The following is a 16,537-nucleotide window of genomic DNA, read 5'->3' on the forward strand; positions in this document are numbered from 1 at the left end:
GACATGGTGATCTTTCTTAAGTGGTGCACTTCATTTAGACTCAGGTGAATTAGTCATTCAAAGTGTCTTTCTCTCACTGCCACTTTTCCTTAATTTCCCCTAACACCCAGACTAATGCCTTTTGATGTCATCCTTCTTAAGAAAGTAAATTAATTGTAGCAATTGATGGTCTTCTCCAGAACACACACAAAGCACAGTTTACTTAACAACCAGCAATTGTTTCTTGTCTTCAACTGTTAGACAAGTCACTGTAACCAGCTGATGTGTTTATTTTATTGTTAACAGTAATAAAATAATATCATACCTGTTGGTAAAGACGTTCCCAATAATCTTGAGTCATAAGACGGAACAAAGAGAGAAAAGCCCAGCCGAAAGTATCAAAGCTTGTGTAACCATGGTCAGGATTTTCCCCAGCTTTCAGACATATATATCCCTCAGGGCATGTGCTGCAAAACATGAAATACAAACTATGAGATACATCTTAGATGGCTTCAACATGGGGAAACTGATTTCCAGGGAAAGATATTGAATGCTCTTTGTTAAGAATACAGATCATCAATGGTGTTGTGGTTTAACCCCAGTCAGCAGCAAAGCCCCAGACAGACTCTGACACACTCCCCCACCAGTGGGATGGGGAGAGAATCAGAAGGGTAGAAAAGAGAAAACTTGTGGGTTAACATTAAAAAAAAAATTAATAGGGAAGGAAAAAGCCATACACAAAAGAAAAACAAACCGAAAAATTAATTTGCAGTTTCCCATGGGCAGGAGATGTTCAGCCATCTCCAGGACAGCAGAGCACCATCATGCATAACGGTCACTTGGGAAGACAAATGCCACCACTCCAAACAACCCCTCTTCCACCTTCTTCCTCCCACTTTATATACTGAGCATGATGTCATATGGTATGGAATATCCCTTTGGTCAGTTTGGGTCACCTGTCCCAGCTGTGTCTCCTTACACCTCATATGCACCCCCAACGTATTTGCCAGTGTGGCAGTATGGAAAGCTTTGTGTAAACTCTGCTCAGCAATAACAAAAACACCTCTATTTTATCAACACTGTGTTCAGCACAAATCCAAAATGCAGCCCCATACCAGCCACTGCACTGTGAAGTAATTCTACCCCAGTCCAAACCAGCACAACGATACATTCCTTCTCTGGGTAAAAACACAGGAAATATTGATACTTCACAGTACCAAAAATCTTTGTAATCTTATTTTTCCTTTGAAAGGATAAACTGGAATATAGTAACCATAGCTTGAGCTGCAATCACAAATGAGCACCTAGCACTTCACATATCTGGAATAGACTGGAATTAAGTGTCTAAGCAGGACTGCTTAAACGATACATTCCTTCTCTGGGTAAAAACACAGGAAATATTGATACTTCACAGTACCAAAAATCTTTGTAATCTTATTTTTCCTTTGAAAGGATAAACTGGAATATAGTAACCATAGCTTGAGCTGCAATCACAAATGAGCACCTAGCACTTCACATATCTGGAATAGACTGGAATTAAGTGTCTAAGCAGGACTGCTTAAATATAATTTCTCTTGGCACTTATTCCTAATTAAGAATCTTAAACTTGATGTCTCCTGTTACAGTTGCAGGCAATACTGTGATGGTGAACCTGCTTTTCTGGTTCCGTAGTCTGACACTGGCTGGACAACATCAGTGTCTGCCATCTGAGCACCTTCCTGATTGCTTACTGTGCCTGACCTTACACTCACCCCCAACAAGGATTAAATCTTTAATCTAAGAAACCCAGCCCTTTGTTCCGCTCACCGCCACAGTCTGAGGTCATGACATTTTTTCTATTTCTGCCAGGAAAAAGCTTTCCTTGTATGTCTTGCAGATTACCGTATTAAATGGCATGCAGATAGCATGAACTTCACTGTCTCTCATTAACCTTTGAGGCTCTTTACAAGCAATTTTCTAGCCCCATATGCCAGAAGAGATAAAGAATGTTCTCCGTGGGACTGTGTAAGTACTGAATTGCATCATCAAGAGAAATGCAAGGAAGAAGAGATCCCAGGCCAATGCGCTATCTGCACTCCCAGAACAGTCTAGTATGATTAACCAAAAACACCACACCTCTAGCATATCACAAGCTGCTCCCCAAACATAAGGCATGACCCATCGGAAACTGAAGACGTAGAGCAATATACAAAAGCTTCTGTATGTATCCTAGGAAGAGAATAGGAGATGAAGGACATTGCCGGTGTCCTGTAGCCCTACAGTATTTGGGAATTTGTTAGGTGGGAGCCATCGAACTATCAAAAATTATTAACCTTCGACGAGATGGCTACAACACTGGTGGACAGGGGCACAGCAACCGACATCATCGATCCGGACTTATGCAAAGTGTTTGACACTGTCCCACACAACATCCTTGTCTCTAAATTGGAGCGACATGGATCTGATGGCTGGACCACTCGGTGGATAAAGAACTGGCTGGCTGGTCACAGGCAAAGAGTTGTGGTCAGTGGCTCATTGTCTACGTGAAGATCAGTGATGAGTGGTGCCCCTCGGGGGTCAGTGCTGGGGCTGATACTATTCAACATCTTTGTCGGCACAAGGAGAGTGGGATCAGTGCTCCCTCAGCAAGTTTGCTGATGACACCAAGCTGTGTGGTGCAGTCACACACTGGAGGGAAGGGATGCCATCCAGAGGGACCTTGACAGGCTTGAGAGGTGGACTGATGCCAACCTTATGAAGTTCAACAAAGTAAAGTGCAAGGCTCTACACCAGGGTCACAGCAATCCCAGACACACCTGTAAACTGGACAGAGAAGTGATTGAGAGCAGCCCCACAGAGAAGGACTTAGGAGTGACGGTTGATGAAAAACAACATGAGCTGCAGTGTGTACTCACAGCCCAGAAAGCCAACCAAATCCTGGGCTGCATCAAAAGGACTGTGGCCAGCAGGTTGAAGAAGGTGATTCTCCCCCTCTAGTCTGCTCTCATGAGACTCCACCTGTAGTATTGCATACAGTTCTAGCATCCCCAGCATAAGAAGGACATGGAACTGTTGGAGCAAGTCCAGAGGAGGCCATGAAGCTGATAAGAGGATTGGAGTACCTTTCCTACAAATATAGGCTGAGATAGTTGGGACTGTTCAGCGTGGAGAGGAGAAGGCTGCATGGAGACCTCATAGCAAACGTCCAGTATTTGAAGGGGCTGAACAGAAGCTGGAGAGCAACTTTTTGTCAGAAGCTGTAGTGATGGGACCAGAGTAAGGGGTATAAATTGAACGAGGGGAAATTTAGAGTAGATACTAAGAAGAAATTTTTTTAATGTGAGGGTGGTAAGACACTAGAACAGGTTGATCAGGGAGACTGTAGATGCCCCAATCCTGGCAGTGTTCAAAACCAGGCTGGATGAAGACTTGAGCAAACTCATCTAGTGGGGAGATATCCCTTCCCATGATGGTGTGGGGGGAGGGGGTGGGGGATTGGGACTAAATGGACTTATGTCAGCCTTATGAAGTTCAACAAAGCAAAGTGCAAGGTTCTACACCTTGGTCCATTCCAAGGTCCATTCCAACCCATTAACATACTATGATTCTATGATTCTGTGATTCTATGATCTGGAGAAGCAGACGTCAGCAGAACTTGCAGTAACACCAGCTCTTCCTGTTCTCCTTCTTCAGATATAGATGAACCTGATATGATTTGGTGCAAATTCTACCTGACACAACCAGGGATGGCTGGAACATGAGGGATTGTGAAAGCACTTGTCAGAGACCAGAGACCTTGAGAGAGATCAGCTTTCAGGCAGTGTCATGAGACTAGATCAATACCCTCTGTCCTGGCTTATGGTGAGCTTGATGTTCTGCTTGTTAGATGGAGGAACCAAGGTTTAGTCAACTGCCTTCAGATAGGATTATCAAGGCAATGTCCACCCATTTTAGACATGTCACCAGTCATGCATGTAGAGTGTGTCCAGTGTGTACAGGTTTTAGCTTTTTTTCTCCCAGCAAAAAAGTGTGAAGTTTTTCAAGCACTATTTTTTACCAAAGCAGAATATTGCCACAAATTGAAATGCAAATCAGTAATATAAATAATGCAAAGTAATTTTTAAAATTACACACACAAAAAAAAAATTGACCCCTGATAAAACAGAGCATGTCACAGTGTGAAAATCAGTGTTCTTTTCCTTAAAAAAATATCAATTTTATACTTATATAAATCAAATTTTTACAGCATAGGACAGCAACACTGTACTGCATGTTGACATGAGAATATACTGATGTAGGTTTTGAAGTGATACAAATCTCTTGTGTCTGCCACCAACATTAGACATTCAACAGTTCACCATTCAACACTTTAAGAATCTTAATTTAATATTAGTAGTCAAACACAAATTTTAAAGTAAGTCTGCTTTGAACACTGATAAAAGGAGTGCTGAAGCATTGCAAATATGTGCAGATCCTTGTTTACAGAAGTTTTCAGAAAAAGCAATAAAAAATGAACAGCTGATGTTTAGTGAATTAAATGGAACACACAAGTGAGAGTATAATAAGTGATTCTGTCACTTTAGGTAGAGCCAAGTTAGCTTATATCGGTTGAGAATTCAGATAATAACAACCATATCTCACAAAAAAAGAAGAAGAGAGTTACTTCTAATTTTTTCCCTGCCACTCTAGAAATGCCTCCTTCTAGATCTTTCTTATTTTGACTATTGTTTCCTTTTAAGAGCCACATTTAAATAAAAATTACAGTGACACTACTGAGTTAAAAGATAATAAAACACAGAAATCTCAGCCTTTTCCCCCTAAAATACACAGATGCACATTGAATCTCTCTTGTATACTGATGTTCTTTTTTGAGACAGACTTTTCACTAAATCTCCTCTCTCCCAAAGGCAACATCTGCTGTCACTCTCTGCCATAGACACATGAGATTTCTGCCTCTGATCTGCTGCTGTGAACAGCCTTCATTGCCCATGACGTGCTGCTCACACTGTTCAAGAGCGCTGAGAAATGGTTTCTCTGGCATCCCAGGAAGGAATCCCTTTCCGCTTGCTTGCACTAAGACATCGTGTCTATGCAGGACATGAAAACTTTTGTAAAGCTCATTCTTTTTGCCACAAGAAAATGACTGCACTCACACACTATGCTTGGATGGAAAATCAGTGATTATGTCCAAAGGTGGACAGCCCTTTCCTTAGTCTTCCACAAAAGACCAACCCCAAGTGGCTCCATTCAGCTGGTGTCATTGCTCATATTTCAGTATTATTACTAATGGCTAAAACATCTGAATACATCTGGCAGTTAAGCCCAGGCAGGGCAGTAATTTGGAAATTCGGCTTCATCTAGAACAAGTTGCTTACAAACTTAGGCAAAATGGAAATATTGTCATTAATACCAATGAGAGAGAGAATTTCCTCTTAATCTCTTCACCACTTTGAACAAGAGTCTGAAAGAAAGAGGACATTAGGCACGTTGCAGATGCATTTTCATGGGAACCTCTCAGCACAGATTAGAGGCTACAAAGTCACTCTTTTGTTCATTGCCAATGTTGTTTCTAGGGAAATGGTTTTGATGCAGAAGAACATTAAAGCAACTGCTCGAAGCACTTTACCACAACTGCTTGGAAAGCCCTAGGACATGGCCATGCTACCCCTCTGACTGTGAAAGTGAGCAACAATACCTCAGACAAATATTTTCTGTTTATAATCCACTTACTATTTTTTCATGTTTCATTCTGTCTTTAGGTGTCTTAAAAACCTTTTCTACTCATGAGTAGGTTGCTGGTGTATAAAGATCTGTCTGACTTCACCGTGAGTGTACACGTCGTGGTTTAACCTCAGCTGGCAACTAAGACCCACACAGTTTCTTGCTTGCCTCTGTCCCCGTGGGATGGGGGAGAGAACAGGAAGAGTAACAGTGAGAAATCTTGTGGGTTGAGATAAAGACAGTTTAATAGGACAGAACAGGAAGAAAATAATAATGATGGTAATATCAATAATGATAATGATTAAAGAATTAGAATATACAAGTGATGCACAATGCAACCAATCAACCCCTTGCTGATCAATGCCTAGCCAGTCTCCAAGCAGCATCCCCCACACAGCATTCCCTCTGTTTATAAACTGAGCATGAGTTCATATACTTTGAAATATCTCTTTGGCCAGTTGGGGTCAGCTGTTCTGGCTGTGTGCCCTCCCAGCTTTTTGTGTGCCCTCAGCCTCCTCACTGGCAGAGCACAAGAAGCTGAAAAGTCTTTCACTTATTTGAAACACTACTTAGCAACAACTGAAAACATCAGCATGTTATCAACATCACTCTCATCATAAACCCAAAACATAGCATTGTACCAGCTACTAGGAAGAAAATTAACTCTATTCCAGTTGAAACCAGAACATGCCTCTCCAATATTATGTTCAGTTTCAAGAGCATTCAAATGAGGTGCTGCAGCACAAAAAAACATGAACCCCAGCAGAAAAATGCTGTTAACGTTAGCTTACAGCCTTCTTATGGCAACTAGACACTTGAGACAAAATATCCTGCTTGTCAACTCCTTATTCTTGCTCACCCTCTCTCATAGCCAACAGAAGCGATAACCCACAGGGTATGGAAACGTGTTAAAAACACTGAGAGTGAAACAAAATGCTGCTTCCCAGAAAAACACTACAGAAATATAGGTGTAAGACTCTCACATGAGAATATTATTCTGCAACTGACACCATTTCCTCTGAGGATTTTTTTAAGGAGTCTCAAGATTTTATTAAACCACCTTCAATGTATAATATTAAGCCTAACACTTCGGATTTTTTAGCAAACTCTTTAGATTCTTTTACCTCAGGGAAGCATTTCAGAGGATTGTACTCTCATCTGAAGCACAGGGATGGGCAACAACAACAAGCTCCATAAATATACCATCCTCCACAGGAGCATCACAGGATGCTGTCCAATTGATCACAATAAAATTAGTGTCATTGATTCAGAAAAGTTAAAAGCATCAGCCTACCTACCTATCCATCAGGCTGTAATCACCATTGTAAGCTGGCATTGGTACAGGAAATTAAAGGACGTAAGAAACAGCTTTGGTTTAAATAACACAGGCTGGGAATGCCAGAGAGTTGTAGCTGAGGGGCATAATTACAAAATGCTCTGTCTCAAGAGTTTAATCTAGGCAAGCCAAGCAACCTGCTGATCCAGACTGTAGTGGCCAATAGCATTGGGCAATAAAAGAAGATTTGTAAAACAACCATGCATTGGATTGTTACAGTCAAACCCTGAAAATACAGGAAGGGTTGCCCATTGCCAGGAGCCAGCATTAAAGGGCTGCTCATGTCAGCTACAAGATCTGTGAGGTGAAGCCTGCACATTCCTTGGTGACAAAGGTTACAAAGGGACACTGTGGCTTGTTACATTGAATTGTTCACAAAAGAAGCAAGAATGGGAGATAGAGTGCATACCACAGACACAGCAAAAATTTAAAAAACCAACCGGTATTTGGGTAAGGGCCCCTTTGTGTTTCTACTTAGGTCACAGCTTAAGCCCAAGAATGCAGAAATCAAAGTGGAAAGTTTATAGCTGATGTCTTTGACACTTGGCTAATTTCAGGGTATGGAAACCACTCTGGTAGCTGGAAGTGGAAACCCCATGGGGGGTTTCAAAGCCTGGCAGCCTCTGAAGGACAGACAATGCCTGTGGCCTCCATGGCTTGCTGATGCGCATAGAAGGGTCTTCCCCAACACATCTCTTCCTGCTAAAGGCCTCAGGCCACAAAACAGAGGCTTAAATTTTCTTTTGGTCTCTTCTCTGCACTTCTCATGTTTTCTCCCTTCCTTTGACTTTGAGGGAGGAGAACAGATGCCAAAACAGAAGTGCACACTTTGCAGTGGCTGTGGGGATCAAAAATCCTTAGACTAACATTTCCTCCTATCTGACAAGATGAAACTACCCATTCTGAAACAGGACAATATTTTTAAAAATAAATGTTGCAAGGGCAACTGGGCATGTAGGAGATAGGGGCCAAAAGGCAGTAACACCCTAGCCACAGCCACGGCTGTCAGTGGGTGTTTGGTTTGCCTGAAAGTCACAAGTTACTCTCCTTCTCCTGAGCTTTCTCATTATGCAGTCTTAAAGACTAATCATGGTTAGAGAGTCTGACTTACAATTTCCCACTAATTATCATCTAAAAGCCAAAATCTGACTCAGAGTGGTATGCTTCACGTTGCATAGGTCTGACTAGGAGACCCCAGCAGTTCTCACTCCAAGCATCTAAGTGGTCAGAGGGAATCTGAAGGGCATTTTATAAAGTAAGGGAAGGGGTGCCAATGGTCTGAAAGGACAGAAGTGCAAGTAAAAGCAGCCAAATGCTGGAGGAAAAAAGAAAAAAAAATTACAATGACAATGAAGAGAAGAACAGCTCAGAATAAAGAGCAACATCAACGAGGAATTGAAACTGGAAAGGGAAGGAGGTGCCCATGAGCAGGCTTGCTCACAGGCTTAGAGCACCCACTGACCTGTGCATGCTGCTGACTTGTATCCGGGAAAATTTTAAGCCTCCCCCACTGGCTACTTGCTCAGGCAGATGGAAAACCAGTGGTTTCAGCCTGCGACATAAGACTCCTCCATTCATGCACGCAAGCAGCAAGAGGAAGAATTCCCTCTGCTGCAATATGGCTTTTTTAGACTTCATGCTGCATCAAGGCAAGCAATTTCTCATTTATTTTGACTCAATCCAGTGGCCAGACACTGGATCTTCCATCTAACCCATCAAAAAGAAATGTAGGGCAATAATTTATCATCATAAACATAACAGTAGATTACTGCTTAATGAAGACTCTAGCCTCTAGTAACTGCTTCTCTCATGTGGCTGATGAGCTTATTACAGCTTTGACTAAGAGGTGATATCAACCCTCCTTAAGAGCTGAGTGGATTTGGATTTAATCCCTACTGCTGCTGTTTGACCAGAAACACAATCTTCCAAATACACCACTGATCCCTAGGCAAGGGGACTGTTGTTATTGTCTCTAAACCCATATAATGCCTCAAGCTATGCCCATGGCCCCTGCAGCACCTTTGAGGTGTCACACTTGCTTTCTGTTTGTTTACATACTCAAGCAAGAGGCTTTCTCACCATGAGCAAATCATTCTCATTATCCTGTTGCTGTACCCAACACAAAGTAGATGGAAAAGTTTGTGTGATTTACATAAGAATCTAATTAAATTCATTGAAGGTTTGAAATAAATTCATTAATATTGCTTGATAAACTGGGGTGCAATTATGATTTTAGTTCTAGTAGTTTGAACAATACACAGAATTCTTTCCAAAATATGCTTTGGTGACTTTTGAAGAAGACACATTTGGAAACTGTGTCCCTGTCCTCACTTAAGCAACCTTTACAGCCTCTCCCAGCTGTCTGCCAGCTGTTCTCCATCAGACTGCATTTGGTGAGGGATATGAACACACCAGTCCCACTAGGCACATGACAAAGCTCCCAGTGTCCCATTCCCTGTGATGGACCTATTCATGCAGCAGGTTATACACACACTGGCAGACCATGACCTACCTGAAAAACTTGTCTAGTCTCCAGATCACTTGCAACCAGTGGTTTCTCCTGACCTCACCCATTCCTGTTGCTTCCCAGGACTGTATATGTGCAACTAAGACACCTGAGTACCATCTTCACCTCACCCATCCATGGATGGCACCTCTGAAATGACAACCTTCCCTGCCAAGTGGACTCTTTCCATCCTACTTATCCAGTATCCAACACAACATGGCCTGAATCTGGGGCTGTCTTATATTAAGAAAACAACTAATAATAACAACAACAATAGTAACACAGATTAAAGTTGAGGCAACTCAGAGTTGTAATGGTCCTAATTGCCAGCAGCAGAATAACAGAATCAATTGGGAGCAATATTCCCTGGTGCAGCTCCCGAGTTTCCAGTGCAGCTGGGGTTGTGTTACTGGATGTGGTTTGACATGTTGTTCTGGTGGACATACACATTTTTTCAGGCTCTCTGCCAGCCAAGGACTGGGTGAGAGCTGAAGTAGCATTGGTGGAAGCATCTGACCTCAGCACTGCTCCTCAGTAAGGAGCATGTTTCTTCTATACCCTTAAGGAATGTGATAAGGCTTTGCAAGGAACTTTAAATCACTGTGTGGAGAATGCATAAGGGCAAAGAAATGTTACTACAGCTCAGAGGGATCAAAGTGTGGCATCACTGTACATGCCATAACAAGTACACTGACAATATGTTGGTGTGGAAAACCTTCAACAAAAGCACTGCTTTTGGCACTTAGAGAGACTACAAAAACAAGCATCTGATGCAATTTTATGTGTTGGTATTAATTCCCTTAGTAAAATGCCACAACATAAAAGAAAACAAAGCTTTTTCTTTCTGATAATACCTTAGAAAGTTAGAACTGTGTCCTGGGGTTGCAGTGTGGGTAGCCAATGGTATGTATTCTGTTGTGTCTCCACAAGCTGTTAAAGCAGGTGGGACAGTGATCGTTATCTCCTGGACCCTGCTGGCTCCCTTAGGGGCTGTCTCTGTTTAATGGGCTGTCTGGGACCCAGGCATGCATAGAGTTACATCTCCCACTGTGAGATGCTTCACCCCAAGAGGGGAAGCCAAGCCCTCCCACCTGGATATAATCTGGGGTTTGGACCAGCACAGGGAGCCCTTTGCCTGTTGCACTCCCAGAGGACAAGAGCTGCAACTGGACCTTTGGCAGCCACCATTTCATTGGACTGCTACCAACACCCTGACTGACAGGGTGTCAGGTTGCTTTCTGACTCTGTCAGTGGTTTCTTTTTGTACTGTTACATTTGTTGTTTTGTTTTTCCTATTAAATTGTACTTCTGACTTAGAGTCTCTCACTGGTTTGCTTCCAAAGCAGCACAAATTTAGACAAAAACTTTGAGGGGCACTATACCTCATGGTCATTCCTTCATCCCTTATATGCAATAAGCTCAGTGACAGAATTTACCAAACCATAGAGAATCTTGCCCCACAGTGTACATTATTTTAATGTATCCTGTTAAGAAAAATCAAGGTCATAGTGAGAATAAAGGTAGCTAAAGTTTCTATAGCAACAGTTACTAGGATGCAGTTGCCAAAGGTGCTTTCTTGTTGTTCCTGAAGTAGCTTTACAGGCTGCTTTTCCTTCCTGTTCACTAGTCTTTTTGGTAATATCAGTACAGACATGATGCAAATGTGCTTTCATCATCAGTATGATCTTGTAGACTATTCCTGCCCATGAGCTGAATACACAGGACATATCATGTGAAAGGGGAAAAAAAAAAAAGTAAGCAGCCCAACCTGGAGATCCAAAGGGGTCACAACTGACTTAAAACATGTATACTTTTAAAAAAGCCAGCTCTCTGTTGCACTTGGAAGTGAAAAAGTGAAAAGGCCAAATTTAAGTTTCTCTTTGTGTGTGCTTGTTTACTTTGTACATTGACAGCATCTTGTCTCTTTCTCCTAATGGACAAATTTCCTTGCTGTTTCTATTGCTCAACCAAACCTTCAGGCAGAAGGGGAAGTAAAAACAGCAGTCTAAGCACAGCAGTAAAATATCCCTGTGAAATTACAACAGGATAAATGTAGAAATGCTGCTGAGATGAAATTTATCTTCCTTTCTCACAGAAAGATAATTCCAAGCTGCTGCAGTCCCTGTAACTCTTTGTGGGGAAGCAGGGGACTGTGCAGTACTGCTCGTCTTTTCAAAGTGAATAGTTAGTAGTCACAGAGAAGGGACAGGCTGTAATGCCATGGGTGACATGAAGTGGGTTGGTGTGGCATGAAGTGGGTTGGTGTGGCCTGACGTGGATTGGTTCCCACAGCCCACTTGCTGGGAGATGTGGTTTGGTGATGGCAGCAGGGCAATGCTTGGTAGAGACACTGCTGATGTGCTCTAGCAGGATACCTCAATGGATCTCACAGTGGGACAAGGTCAGTATCTCCTCCTGAGGGCAGTGCCTTTGGAGGGTCCCTCATTTCTTGCCTGGTGTTGCCAACGTTCCATTGTCTGGGGTCAGGCACCAAGTGCTGGGCTTGGCTTTGTTGTAGATCCCTGAGCACACCCTAAAGTAACACAACCAACTACCCTCCCTTTCCCAGGCCTTCCCTTTGGTACCATGAGTACTCCTCTGTGGATATGTGGTGATTTTGCACTCACAGGTCACTTTCACACAGTAGGGCAGACACCTTCAAAGGTCCATGATGCCTGATTAGAGGATGTATAGGCTGCCTGATGTCACTCACTGCTCTGCAGCCTTTGCAAATCATGGTCTGCTTGACGCTAAGACTGGATTTCACTAAGGATGGAGAAGTTTTCACCTTCTTCTGCTCCTAGCTAAGATCTTCCAAATTATTAATCATTGTACTAGATCTTTACTGGACATTTCTCAGGGCTAAAACAAGGTGTTCAAAATGGGATAAGCTATATACTGGGAATTAAATTGAAAAGCAAACTTACAGACTTTGTAATCCTTTTGGGAATCAGCCTATCTGAGCTTTCTCAATTTATTTTAAACAAATCAAATAAAAGAAGCTGGAACTGCAAAGAGAAACAACTTGGGTATTTCCCAGTGCAACTACATCCAAAAGAACAACCAAATTTATCCCTGAAACACATCTAGAAACACGAACAATTCTGCAAATACACTACACTTTTTAATTACCTTTTTTTTGTTGAGTGCCTTGTGGCTAGCACCGCTTGCAGTGACCAATCTGTGACACATATCTCAGAGCACAGGATTTTTCCATTAATGTAGTGCTCTGAATGTGCTTGTTGTGAAACACCAGCACACGTCACTGGCATTCACTTTGAGCCAAAGAGCATCTTTGATCACAATAATTTGATTTTCTCCCTTCTCCAAACATTACTTCTTATTTCCATTGTACTCTGTTCCTTGCAAAAGCAAAGCAAATTCTTGCAGTACATCAAGGGGGGAAATGCAGTTGGATAAACAAAATGAAAAGCAACACAAAAGTTCTATTTGATTAAATGAAGAAAAATCAAATTTCATGTATCAAGAAGAATGTTTCCAAGGCATCACATGGGAAACCCCACAGGCATATTAGCCCTTGTCCAACTAAGAAATATGCCATGTCCCCAACATTCCTACCATATCTCTGCAGTATGGTTTTTAAAGTAGCTTCTTGAGGTTGCTTGAGCATATCTAAAAACATGAACACTTTTTTCTTGAATCTGCCAGGTCAAGTACTAGAGACATGTATACTGATGCTGGGTGACATACATCTATTCAAATCCCTCCTGAAATAGAATCAGTATTAGCTAGATCCATTACCTCCTGCTTTATTGGCAGCTTGGGTGCTTGTTCAGAAAACAGTCCCTCCTAGTAATGTAATAAAGCCCCCACCTTGGAGATAATTAGGTTGTCTGTGATATAGAATCCACTGATGATCATTTCCCTGCTGATTTTGTCTTGCTACTCCAGCTCAGGTTGCTGTCTCCATCACTACAAGCTCTTACATTAGACCATCTGAGTCTCATCACCTAATAATTGCCATAGCAGATTTATTTAGGGTTTTTTGTTGTTGTTGCTTTACTCTTCTATAATAACAGCAACCAGCCAAACCTCAGAGTGTCATTAACATGCTTTTAAAAATGCACTAAAATGGCTTTGTCAATTACCTCGAGATTTAATATCCTGGCCACAACACAGCTATCCCTCACTCCAACCACAAATCCTTCCAGGAGCGCACACATGACACTGCCTTTCCCTGCAGTTGCTTTAGGTCTTCAGTGTACCCCTTTCCCTGCATTTCCTTTAGGTCCTCCGTGTACCCCAGAGGCTAGTGAATTCAACCTCCAAATTGGGAACAGAAGCAAGCTCCATAAATCCTATGAACAGCCTGACTTGGCCTTAGCAGCTCTTTCCTTACCACACCTTCCTGATGCCTTGATGGGTCCCCAATTTAAGCATTCTCACTTGCCATTAATTTCATTACTAATAAATGAGGAAACCACAGTTTGATGCACCTACTTCCTCTTAAATTCCCTCCCCTCATCCTGTGGTGCAACCTGTCCCAGAAGGTCCCACACATGCAAATTTTGTTTTACTATTGAATGCATTTGCCCTTCGTTTTGATCATTGAAAGGTAAGAGAAAACCAATCCAATCTGTTAGATACATCAGACAGTAAATGGTGGTCTCTATCTTAATAGGTGGGAATCCATCACTTTGCACATCCCCTGGGGCCTTAGGATCATCTTTCTAATTGCCTTCATGTCTTTAAACAAGAGTGGACTACTGGCAGTAACTCTGTGCAATATATAACAGATGAGACAACACTTGCTAGTCCTTAGCTAAAAAAATCCAGTATAAGTAGGAATATTTATTCCTCATTTTTAGGCATTTAAAACTAAACCTCATCCAGTGGAAATAAATACATAACTGAAACAGCAAGAGGCTGAAGAAGAAAGAACTGAGGCATAAAGTGAAAGTGGGTTTCCCTTAATGTCACAAACACCGACAGTTTTGATGTATTTGTCAAAACAAGTACAAGGACACTCGGTGTGCGTGTGGCATTTTCTTCTTCTTATACTCAAGAGCTGGAAATTTCTCCCCTGGCTATTTCAGTCTGTGACTCCCTCATGGGAATAGTTCCTCCATCGGAGGTTTCCTCCAGTCATGGCTTTCTTTCTGCGACACATTGCAATTTATTGACTTTCTAGGAAAGGAAGTAAGAGTGGGTTTGTTACCACACCTTGCTAGAGCCCAAGCCTTAACTCCATATGAGCTACCAATATATAGATACTCCATGGATATTGGATTGGTATTTAACTTTCCACCACTTGGACAATTTCAAAGCAGTAGTCTCTAAACTATGCTTCACAAACACCTATAATCTAATCAACTCTTTCAACATTGCTCATGACCTTAGCAGCCTTCCACCACCCCAGTTCAGGTCATCAGTGAGAACAACGTATAATATTTCATGACGTGCACAGCATTGTTGCTGGGCAGAACATTTTTTTTCTCAATATTATTGTCTATTGGTTAACAAAGGCTGAAGTTCACCAGAATATGTAGACTGCCAAATCCTGGGATCCCCGGGAAACATCCCAATAGTCTTGGAGTCCTGCCTGAGCCTGGATAAATGCAACGTATTACAACCAACAAAGAACTTAATTAATGGATGCTGACATTGTACCTCCTGTGGAACAAACAAAGAGGAAAGCATGGCCCTCTGCCCAAGGAGCTTACAGTCCAACTTAGGCTGGCAACAGAGATCAGACACACAAGACCCGCAGAGGGAAAACTGACACTGAGCTTTCCTTTTGTCTTATGTAAATACAGATGCAGACAGTGGCAGCAGAAAACAAAGCTTCTTTCCCCAGGACCCCATGGCTTTTCTTGCCTTCCTGTCCACAAGCAAGTTCAGATTTTATCTTCCCCTCATCTTCCTGCTGCCTCTCTGCACACACATGCCTTTTTTTCTCATTAGGTTCTTCCTAAGTTAAACCTTACATTTTTTTTGCAGTCCTCCACATTTAGTTCTACTAACTCAAAATAGCTCCCTCCAAAAGCAGATCATCTCACCTCCTCCCCTCACATAACCTAGGTCACCCATCTCCCTGGTTCAAGTGCTCATACATCCCACCAGTCTGAGGTATTTTCTTCCTTTTCCTACAATTCCTAATAGCCTACAATCTTTGCATGCCTTATAATCTCCTCTGACCACACAAGATTCCATCTCTCTCCATCCTATCTGAATCCTTTCATTTTCATCAAGATCATGAGAACTTGTCAAATAAAATCACACACTTTGACAGTGCACTTAGACCCTGAGGACTGGATGCAGGAGTACCCATTAGCATCTATAGATGACAGGATGCAAATAAAGCCCTTTATGCAGAGTGTGTTAGTATACCACAGGATCTGTTCACTGTCTATACACTAAGAAAAGGAAACACACACAGTCTACAAATATATCAAGTACAGACGTAGATCACAAATCAAACTTGAGTACCTTTCCACCTCCAAAGCTTGTTATTTTGGGGACTAGCAATTGTTGATTTGTTTATTTCCTTTGCCAAAGCCAGGAATTCATTACCAGTCTAAATCCCTCCAGCTTTTCTGTTTCCATTCCAGTTTCATTTCCCTTAAAATACTCTCCACTCAGCCAAAATGTTACTTAGTTTTCACTATTCTTTTACCAAGAAGTTTAAACGTATTGAAAAAGAACTGTAATAAGGCCCCTGAAGATTTTAGACCTGAATAAGTGACACACACAAACTTCTCTTCCCTGCAGTTCAGAAAACTGTATTACTATGCATAATACTGTCATTATCCTCTCTCCTATTATGCCTGACTTAAGGAAATCGAAATATCTGCTTCATGCTGGTGAGAAGTGGACAGAACAAATGGAAAGTGTAGGAAAAAATAAAATAAAATAAAATAATGGCAACAAAACCAAACCAGAAGTGAAGATATTTTTCAAGTACTTACCCAGCATCAGTGCTGTTGCCGCACAGTAACACATCTTCTGTACCATTTTTTATGAAGTAGTTCACTGCAACAGAAAGACAGAAAGAG

The 16,537-nt window shown here is 41.9% G+C and overlaps 1 protein-coding gene across 1 annotated transcript in view; it reads right to left on the reverse strand.

Moving 5' to 3' along the window:
• LOC103807846 (sodium channel protein type 5 subunit alpha-like) overlaps positions 1–16,537 on the reverse strand; it is a gene marked incomplete at its 3' end in the record, with an annotated part of 39,568 nt that overhangs the window by 9,032 nt on the left and 13,999 nt on the right. The window contains exons 2-3 of the mRNA XM_009080595.1: positions 16,451–16,514; positions 305–446 (exon numbers count right to left, since the gene is read on the reverse strand). Of these exons, the coding sequence (XP_009078843.1) occupies positions 305–446; positions 16,451–16,514 (206 nt within the window). The remainder of the gene's footprint in view (positions 1–304; positions 447–16,450; positions 16,515–16,537) is intronic.

This window comes from Acanthisitta chloris, unplaced genomic scaffold, assembly GCF_000695815.1.
Source record: "Acanthisitta chloris isolate BGI_N310 unplaced genomic scaffold, ASM69581v1 scaffold6058, whole genome shotgun sequence".
Lineage (NCBI taxonomy): Eukaryota > Metazoa > Chordata > Aves > Passeriformes > Acanthisittidae > Acanthisitta > Acanthisitta chloris.